Source organism: Lemur catta, chromosome X (assembly GCF_020740605.2).
Source record: "Lemur catta isolate mLemCat1 chromosome X, mLemCat1.pri, whole genome shotgun sequence".
NCBI classification, from domain to species: Eukaryota; Metazoa; Chordata; class Mammalia; order Primates; family Lemuridae; genus Lemur; species Lemur catta.
The window spans coordinates 60,231,408-60,241,740 of NC_059155.1; the positions used below are offsets into that span (position 1 = coordinate 60,231,408).

Genomic DNA, 10,333 nt, shown 5'->3' on the forward strand with positions numbered 1-10,333 from the left:
TACTGGATTTACCCCTTTGGGAGAGCAGGTTCTGCCTGGTAAAAATGCAGTTCTGCCACAGCCTTTTGTTTGAATCTTCACCACTTGTAATAGACAGCAGCGTTCATGTCTCCTCCTTGTCTTAAAGATAGTTGAGCCTTGCATTGTCCCCAGTTCCTCCCCAGATCAAAATGAAATTCCTGTGCCACCTGTGACAAACTGTTTTTTTTTTTTTTTTTTGAGACAGAGTCTCACTGTGTTGCCCGGGCTAGAGTGAGTGCCATGGCGTCAGCCTAGCTCACAGCAACCTCAAACTCCTGGGCTCAAGCAATCCTCCTGCCTCAGCCTCCCGAGTAGCTGGGACTACAGGCATGTGCCACCATGCCCGGCTAATTTTTTTCTATATATATATTTTAGTTGGCCAGATAATTTCTTTCTATTTTTAGTAGAGACGGGGTCTCGCTCTTGCTCAGGCTGGTCTCGAACTCCTGACCTCAAGCAATCCACCCACCTCGGCCTCCCAGAGTACTAGGATTACAGGCGTGAGCCACCGCGCCCAGCCGACAAACTGGTTTTAAATTACAAAAAGAAATGGGTAGGATGGTGAGGACACCATTTCCCTAGAATGGTTCCCAATTTGTAAAGTGATTTTTAATGCTATGGTAAGTTTTTAATGTACCGTCAGCCTACAGAAGAATGCTAGTTACCTTTTAGGTCAGAAGCATACAAACCAATAGATCATAAAGTTAGTTCTATAATTTCTCAAACCTGCTACTAGCTTACTTCAGAAAAGCCGGCTAGTGCTAACTGCTGCACGGTTCGCTTACTGCGGCCCTCTGTCTGCAGTGGCCGTAGGGGCCATTTGGGTGGGTTTCGTCATCAGAGACAAAGAGTGCCCACACGGCAGTTCGGCTTCTCCCACTAACGAAGCTCCAAGTATGATGATACCTTCTGATTTTAAGTTTTGCTGGGTTTATACGTTGTCTCCTAGCTCTGGTCTCTTCTGAACAATTTGTAAACCCTTCCATCTCAATTAGATTCTAACAGGGGTCACTTTTCATGTCTATATAATAGTAAAACAACTAACCCACTATTAAAACCTTATTAAAACTTCACCTAACCTGAAGCTTACTAATTATTCCCCTTACTCATAGATTAGGAATATCTAGACTAGTTTGAACTCAGCATAAACTCAATAAACTCACAGTCAGGTAAGTTCAAAGTATTTCCCTCACCAATTCAAGAGACTGCTCAAGGTTTTCTTTCAGGGATCACGTTTGGCCTGTGGATGCCCCACAGCCAACCTCAGATGGGGTGACTTGGGCTTCCAGCAAGAATCACCCTCAATACTGCTGCTGCTGCTGCTGCTGCTCTGGGCTGGGGTGCTGCCCGGGGTCTCAGCCAGCTGCAGACACTCCTCTGTGAGGAGTCAGAGCAGACCACCCCGGCGTTCATGCTGGGGTCTCCTCTATGGTGCTGTAGGGGGATTTCCTCCATTTGCAGAATTACCCTCACATGCAGTTGTCCCATGTTTGTCTCTGTCCCTCTGTGGCTCCAAACCTTCAAATGGCAAAATACAGACCAAAACCATCTCCCTGAAAATTGGCAGCTAAGAGCCCTGGCAGAGATCTTTTGACAGAGATTGAACAAAAACATGATTTAGCACATGTATGAACAGGAGAACCGGAACATGTTAAGACAGGGAAGGAGGACTCCCTGGAAGTTGGACCCTCAGATGGGGCACATGGTATCACTTGTTGTTAAGAAAACAATCGTAGAGCACATTGAGCTTCAGGACCTTTTAAACACCAATGAAGAGGAGGAAATTTGAGACTTCGGAGGGAGATTTGGAACAGCGCTCTAAATGTCTGCCTGGGTACAGGAATTTTATTTGATTGTGCTTTTGCACCCTGCTTCGTCCCAGCGGGGGTTTGAGGCAGCAAGCGAGAGGAGTTGCATGCTTGCCTGTTAAAAATGCCAGAACATTGGTTAAGCGAAGTCACGCTGTGGACTGTGTGTGAAGTCGACATCACTGAGAAACAATGCAGAAAACGAACATGTGCTTGTCGCCAGCAAGTGCACAGAAACAGGCTGGGAGAGGAGAAGCGAGGGATACTCAACCCATGAATGTTTCCTAGTTTGAAGCGTTTACCAGACATTCATTTAGCACCTACTGTGAGGTAAGAACCATTGAGGAACGTGCCAGGAGGCGGAGAAGGAGGTCACTGCCCTTTGCTGCTTTATCATCTAGCTGGGGGGTCCAGGCACTGACCTGGGGGGATCTGCCCACAGCCTTGGGCAGCGTGACTGAGCAGGGTGTGGGGATCAGGGAGGCTGGTCTGGTGTCCTAGAGGCCCTGTGGTGTAGAGGATGCAGGACTTTAGATGAGCTTTGAAGGGCAACGGGAAACAGGAGAGAAAAGAGCAGTTTGCCCAGAGCGTTTGACACTGTGTGTCGGCTGTTCAAGGCCATCCACGGTGTTTGACAGGCCTCAGTGCAGCGAGGAAGCTGGCTCATGGCCCTCCCCTTGTTTTGCTTGTTAAACCTATCGGAGAGTGAAAGGTTCTGTCTGACCTCGTGCTGTCTCCCGGCACTCTCCCCACCATCTGGTAGTTCCAGTGGCTGCAATTTTGCCAAGGCCTGCCTTGTGTAGTACAACTACTGCTTAGCATGACGTGCCATTCCAGTCCTTTTCCTGACAGGGCAATTTTTCACATGCTTTATGTGGGTAAAACCAGTGTGGAGGCGGCATAAATTCTAACTCTGCTTCCTATCAGCTGGACAACTTCAGGCATGTCTCATAGGCTCTCTTAGCTCAGGTTTTCTGCTCTTTGATAAGAGCGTTCATGCCTTCACAGGGGAGGGGTGAGGATCAAATGAGAGCTTATGTGAAGTCCCTGGCAGGCACGTAATACATGCTCAATAAAATGTACTCTCCCTCTCTGTTATTCATTTCAGCCACCTGAGGATGTAGAGGGGAGGGCTTGTCCTCAGGGTTTTCCTGTGGGGACAGCAGAGAGGAAACAGGGAGGAAATCCTAATTATGGTTTGCCTCTTCCCCTCAGTCTCTGACTAGGACAAAGAGTAGTTCAAATGTAAACAAGGTGGGTTTGGGATGGTTTGTGTAGGGCAAGAGGCCCACCCAGAAGGCCTACTCAGAAAAGAGAAGACATGGAGAAGGAGGTCACTGCCCTTTGGTGGTTTATCATTCAGGTGGGGATTCCAGTGTTCTAAATCCTGGTCCCAGCAACGGTGCCTTGGATGGAATAGCGCTCTACAGTTTATATCCAGTTGCTATGCTAGAGGCTCAAGGCAGGCAAGTTGTATAATCCTCAGTTTTCAGACGACGAATTGGGGTTGGGTTGGCTCCAGCCCTGGAGGATATCAGTCTCCCATTTTTGTTGTTGTTGTTGGTTGTGCTTTTCAGAACCAAGAGCCACTGCGAGAGGAAGACTCTGATTTCATCCTGACCGAGGGCGACCTCACCTTGACCTACGGAGACAGCACAGTGACTGCGAATGGCTCCTCAGGCTCCCATACGGCTTCTACAAGTCTCGAGGGCGGGCGGAGAACAAAGAGCAGCTCCGAGGAAGTGCTGGAGCGAGACCTGGGAATGGGAGACCAGAAGGTCTCTAGCTGGGGCACCCGCCTCGTGTTTCCTCTGGAGGATAATAACTCCTGACTTTCCCCCCAAGACCCCGAAGCGATGGGGTAGGCTCCCCGTGGGGTGAGGATGGCTGCAAGCCCCAGTGTTTGAGGTGGGGCATTGACTGGATTGAAATTAACGCTTCTATTTTATTGGGGTCTGAAGTTATTGTAACGCTTAAAATTTAACCCAAGATGCAGATGGCGAGGCAAAGTATCTATAAATTAAGACAAATGCAGACCTATTTCCAATTTTTCACATAGTGTTTCAGAGTTAAACAAAAAAAAAAAAGCATGCTTTAATGGTCTCTTAATTCATTCACCTGCAGTATCTGAACAAGGTGAAGCGGGTGCCGGGGATTCCTCCCACAGAGGCCGCATCTCAGTACACAGCAGTGCAAGTCTAGCTGGCTGTAGGAATATCATCAAGTCAGGGGAGAACAGGCTAGAAAAATGATCATGAAGGAATCAAAATCAGACCTCCAAGGATTATGGGAAATGGTGTTAAGTGGGACAGAAAACACGAAAAAGCAATTTGAGTGGAGGCTCTGGCAACAAAGGCAGCATGACTGCAACCTCATATCAGGATTCCTGACTTTGATGCTACCTGTGTTTCTTCTAGACTGAAGCTTTGACAATATATCCATGAACCTTTCAACATGGAGGAAAGAATTACAGTTCCTTCTCTGGAAATCTCCATAAAGAAGTTACTGAAATGTTTAAAACCAAAGGCAAATAGTGTTATACTGTTGTTTTTAAATTAATCTGAGGAAAGGAAGTATTTAGCAACTGATGATGATATTACTGCAAAAAGTACTCAACTTCTGAGGGCTACCGTATGAACTGACTGCCTGGGAAATGATTACTAGAACTGAAGCATCTACTAAGTAGTAGGCTTAGAAATAACACCAGAATTTGTAGGATGCTTTTATTTGGGAAAGAGAAGGCAGCAAGAAGCCTAAGAGGCAGTAGGCTAGAATTCAGAGGGAAACAATCCCCGGTGCAAAAAATTTAACTGTGAAGAAAACATAAGATAGTAGTCTTGAGACTGGGTAGAATTCCAAACTTTGGGCTGATGAACGCATGAGATTTCAGTGGCCACATGAGGAATCAGAGGCAAGTCAGTGGAATAGTAAGCATTATTCAACCTAGTGGAAGGTTCTGTCTTCTGTTGTAAGTTGCAAATTCCAGGTGTCTTTACATTGCCGAGTGCCATGCAGAGAAGGGTCATTTTCTTAGTGTCTGGGAAGGCTGTTGCACCAGCTTAATGTGTGGGTGTGGTTTGAAATTTAGGTTTTTAGTTTGGGTTCTTTCTGGATGAGCTCTTTTATCTGCTCATGCCTATAGTACTGAAATACTGAAAGAACTCTTGGAAAAAGTTTGAGTTTCACCCCATGTCTCTAAGCTTCAGTGCTAGCATTTTTTTTTTGGCAACCCAGTTTCTAAGAAATGCTTTCATAACGTATGCGTTTTTCTTATCATGGCAGACAAAATAGTGTCCCTGTCTAGTGCACCTGTGGTGAAATCAGCCACTTAATCTTCTTAACTCAGATTTTTAATGGTTCATTTTAAATAAGATATTGCTTCACAGCTTTGTGTTTGAGTTGATCATTTGTACAAACCTGGAAAAAAAATCATTTAATTAGGTTGAGCCAGGTGAAATTGCTGCTATTGAACCATTTTTTCAAAACGGGAATGGCAATTTCATGTGGTTTTAATATAATTGAATAATTTTTATTTGCCTCTTTCCTTTCTGTGTACAATAAAGTCCATTTTGATTTTATGGTCATCCATGGCCATAATAAGTTTTCAAATAGCTAAAGGATGTAACTAACCGTGAGGCCCAGGGTTACCTAGGCTAGTAAAGGACTTAAGAAGACCTACACCCCACAGCCAGAGAAAGAGCTTCCTTAGCCCCTGGAAGGGAGGTTCTTATGTCATGGGGTCAGGTTGTAGACAGCAGCGGCCAGGCTTGGCAGAAGCCTGGAGATGTGTGTGAGCTCAGACCCAGAACTAGCACAGGAGTTTTTATTTAGTAGAGTTATCTCAGTAATGACCAGTCATGCCATATACACTTAAAAGGTGAGATGTGTTTGTGTTTTGCAGAGATGGAGGGATAGGCTGGTTGGCTGTTTGTTGGGGCTTTATAAAGCCTTGCTTATCTCTCATGTTGCTTACCTAATTTTAGAGTGGAAAAGCTAAGAGAAAACACCCTGATAATGGCTCTTAAAAAGAGCCAACCAGGTGGGATACACCCTGTCTCCATTAACCTCAAGGCTTTGGTTTTCTAGGAAGCTTTCAGCAGATTATATGAAATTACTCTCTTAGGGAGGAAAAATAACCACTGAATTTCCCTTCCTAGTCTTAGGTCAATCCATAGATTATTGTGTTTTCCCCCAAGGGGTCTTGTAGTCTTTGTTGCAAACATTTTATTCTGACCTACTTAAATATAAATAAATGGAGATTTGTCAAGACCAAAACTAGAGGAGAGGGCTTCCCATCAGGGTTTTCCTGTGGGGACGTGAGAGGGGAAACAGGGAGGAAATCCAATTATGGTGTGGCCTCTTCCCCTCAATTGCTGACTAGGACGAAGGGTAGTTCAAATGTAAACAAGATGGGTTTGGGATGGTTTGTGTAGGGCAAGAAAGAGTCCCACCTAGAAGGCCTACCCAGAGAAGAGAGTACCCGAAACCTATTTGCAGCATTTGCCCAGTGACCTACTGCAGCCTTTCTTTGTGGGTTAGGAAGCTGGAAATCCAGGCTATTCTTTATTTCTTCTTTTTGTCACTAACCCCAAGCTGTCAGACATTTCAAATCAGAAGTGCTTTCTGGTGTTCTAAGTCCTTATTTGATTACAAATATTCCATGGATCAAAGTAAGTCACTTTGACCGGTGGTCCTAATTTTTATTTGCAAGATGTGGAGAATAACCCTCACCTTACCAGGGGTCCTGGGAAGGTGAATCCATTCGTCAAAATGGTTTCACATCTGGAAACATAATGCCTACGCTGCGTGGAAAAAAGCAGGGTGCCACAAAGCCCAGACACCATTCAACACAAGGCCATCTGTCTGCTTCCAAGCTGGCATAAAACCAGATTAAAACTGCTAAGTAATGGTACATCCAATTCAAAGATCTTCTGAGAGAGCAAACCCAAGTCATCTTAAACACATACTTGTTTCAGGTCAAGGGGATGAGTTTAGCAGAGTCAGATGTTCTAGAGCAGAGCTTCTTAACCCTGTGGCATGTTAGGATCACGTGGCCAGGTTTACTTTAAAAAATTGGTGCAAGAGCTCTCCCCTCAGAGATTCAGATTCAGTAGCTTCAGGTGGGGCCTTGGTGTCCATGTTTTGTTTTGGAACCTCAGGAATTCCTAATATGCAGCCAGGGTTGATAGCTTTTAGTCTAGAGCTTATAGTGGACCCTATTTGGAAACTTATTTAAAAGAATGGCCTAGCAAGTTAAGGTGTGGTTTTTTTTTTCTTTTTAAATTGTTAGTCACGTGGCACAAACTGAGTTATTAATCAATAAATACAGACTCGGCAGCTGTGAGAGTTTCATGCTATTCTTTGCACAACTCAAGGATGTGCTCCAGAAAGTGCAATTTTAAAGATCATGTTTGAAAACCTTAGAGCCCTCAAGGAGAGAGAAGGGTGACTTAAGGGTATGTATGGGGGGAATTTAAAACCTGTCATCTTTGTTCCCATTTGTGGGGGGGGGAAGGGGGTTTTTGTCTTAACTGAGCTGCTGACTGATCAAACACGAAGGTTTCTGAGAAGCTGTCTTTTAAATTTAACCTGGAATTAAATTAACAGTCCCCTCTGCAGTCAAACTTTTTCTCTTCTCCTGTCCCCATGCATGAATCCACGTTGGATTCCTCAGAGTAAGGGTGGGCCCATTTATTGCCAGAGCAGAGTGGAAGGTTGTGGTCATTTTGCTACCATATGGTGGTGGTAGTGTCAGTAGCAGGTAATTAAAGAGATGCACACTTTTATATAGCCCTGACAGAGTAAAGATTTAACACTCCTGCCATTCCTTTTAGTACTCTTTTTGGAAACTACCAGGAAACCTAAACTTTCTCTCTTAGAGAAGGAAATTTGAAATTTAAATAAGGCTGCATTTCTTCCTAGGAAACAAGCACAGGAAGGGCATATGGACTCTGACCATCCCGGGTAGTTACTGGAGTGACCAGACAAATAAGCATTGATGCCTTGGAGCTAAAAATCACAGTGTGACATCACATGTTTCATCAAGCAAACAGCTAGGAGCTCTTTAGGTTGTGTTCTCTAGACCCGAAAATGTTCTCTATGGTTTGATTGACAAATGAAATCTTTTTAGAAAACATGCAAAACAGTATCTCAGCTGTCCGTGAACATTTCAGTGTAGGGCAAAGAATTAACAGTTCCTTCTAAAAATGAAGGTCTGTTTCACGTTACCCCTGTCCCCAACTCATATCTCCCTGTCTTTGTCTACAGTGGAAATTGATCGTGTCAGATATTTAATGTGAACAAGTGATTTCCAAATGTAGAAAAGCCACCAATGCACTTAGGGAACATTGGCAGCAGGGAAACTGAGCAACTCATCAGAGGTGAAAGTCATCCACTTGGAAACCTACCTTGTACATATTGTGAGTTCTAAGAGATGTATGAGAAAGCCTGAGTTTACCATCTGCTACAGAAGGTAGTCTGGAATGAGGGTGCTGGCAAGTCAGCCTGCTGATCTCGTAAGTACATGACTTATTCCACTTCAGAAGTGAGGAACTTGGCAAGCTTCATGCCTGCCTTTTGATGTTGATTATGTTGATTACTTAGTGTGGGAACAAGTTTGTCATGTACATTAGATTAGTATCATTGAGTTCTGATCCTTCTTTTGTTCTTTAAGTGAGAATCTGGCTTGCCACTGTCAGTGGCGACATTCTGATACAGTAAATTGAAGGACTCTACTGTCCAAGAGTTGTAGTTTAGAAACAACCCATCTGAATGCTGCTTGCACTACTTTGATAACCTGGAAAGACCTTCTCCCTTACCAAAACCTGATAACATGTAGAGAAATACTGTAGAAACCAGTGCTAGTATCTAACCAGGAAAAACAAGTAGACTCGTTGACAATCCTTTCAAAACAAGACTTAGAAATAAACCATTTTTTCTGGTTTCAATTTTCATAGACTTTTCTTAAAATTAACAAACATCGTGTCACCCAGTGCTAGTAAAAATTGTAAAGAGCAAAACCAAAGTTTTTGATGTTACTTTTATTTTCGTAAGCAGGGTATACTATAACCACGGCCCATATGGAACACATGGGCAGCCAGTTTTCTGCTATCTGAGCCTTGGAGAAGATGAGAAGGAAGGTCTGCCTGCTGTGCCATCTTTTGAAAAGGCCTAAAGCAGAAATGAGAGCAAAGGGAGAGGTCACCTTCTCATTCTGAGGGCCTTTTAAAAGGCTTAACAGAATTGCCAAATGTCATGGTCAACTCTTGACTCTTGGCCAGTGGAAAATTGTCTGGGCCTATGTATATATGTTAGAGAAACTCAGATAAATAGAAAAGGACTTGTAAACAGCATGAAGAACTTGACATCTGCTATCCAAAGCACTTAAAGTTACAATCAGGTGTTACTGGATGACTAATTGCATGGACATTTAGGGGCTGACTTTTGTTGTGATTATTCCAGTTGTGGGCTTTGGAAAAGCAGGGGAATGATTTTCAGTTATGTGGATGTTAAGTCTGTGGATCTAGAATTTACCACTGAAAATCACTCATTCAAAGTGTGACTTCATAGTAGGGCCAGCTCCTCCTAGGTTGTCTTTATTTTTTACATAAAATACATCTGGTACTTCTTACTTGGGAAGTTTTACTGTGTCCATTAAAATGTTTAGATGGGAATGCCACCAAGATTCATTTAATAGCTGAAAACCAGTTTTTTAAATAGAATAGGATGACTTTAACATAGAATGATGTAACCTTCTGGGGAACTTTTTATAGAGAGCTTACATACTGTAATTGGGGAGAATTTTGTCTTCATAGTAGTAAACTGGTGGTTTTATAAAATTAACATTGTAGTATGTTATATAAATAAACATGTTATATAAAATAACATTCAAGTATGTTATAACTGTGAAAAATTAAAGACTTGGAGTTATCTGCAACCTTTATGTGCAATAAGGAAACTGCAGTAGGCCCCCTAGCATTTTACTCAATGTTTGCCTTTGTGTATATGTTTAGATTGCTATTGTAAAGCTAGCCACGTGTTTTCCTGCCCTTTACTGATATTTAACACATTTTCTGAAAGCTCTTTTTTTTTTTTTTTTACAAAACTCAAAATAAAACAATTGGCTGAGCTAATCTTGTTTCATATTTTAAATTATCTTCTGTTAGTAGAAGGCTGAAGTATGATATATTCCTATTCTGTTTCTTTCCGTCACTGAGAGGTTCTTTTCTGGGTGGAAGCTCTTCTTCTCCAGCTTCCTTTAGACCAGGGGTTGGCAAACTCCAGCCTGCCCCTGAACCAAATCCAGCCCACTGCCTGTTTTTGTAAATAAAGTTTTATTTGCATACACTATGCTCATTAATTTGCATATTGCCTGTGGCTACTTTTGTGCTACAATGGCAGAGCTGAGGAGCTGTGACAGAGATTATATGTCCCGTAAAGCCTTAACTATATACAATCTTGCCCTTTACAGAAAAAGTTTTTGCCGGCCCTTGATTTGGATGCTT

The 10,333-nt window shown here is 43.1% G+C and overlaps 1 protein-coding gene across 1 annotated transcript in view; it reads left to right on the top strand.

The window, feature by feature from the left end:
* Nucleotides 1–9,715, top strand: part of SLC9A7 (solute carrier family 9 member A7) — a 156,708-nt gene extending 146,993 nt beyond the window's left edge. Inside the window, exon 17 of the mRNA XM_045538534.1 lies at nucleotides 3,407–9,715. Within this exon, the coding sequence (XP_045394490.1) occupies nucleotides 3,407–3,661 (255 nt within the window). The 3' untranslated portion in view covers nucleotides 3,662–9,715. The remainder of the gene's footprint in view (nucleotides 1–3,406) is intronic.
* The last annotated feature ends 618 nt before the right edge of the window (nucleotides 9,716–10,333 follow it).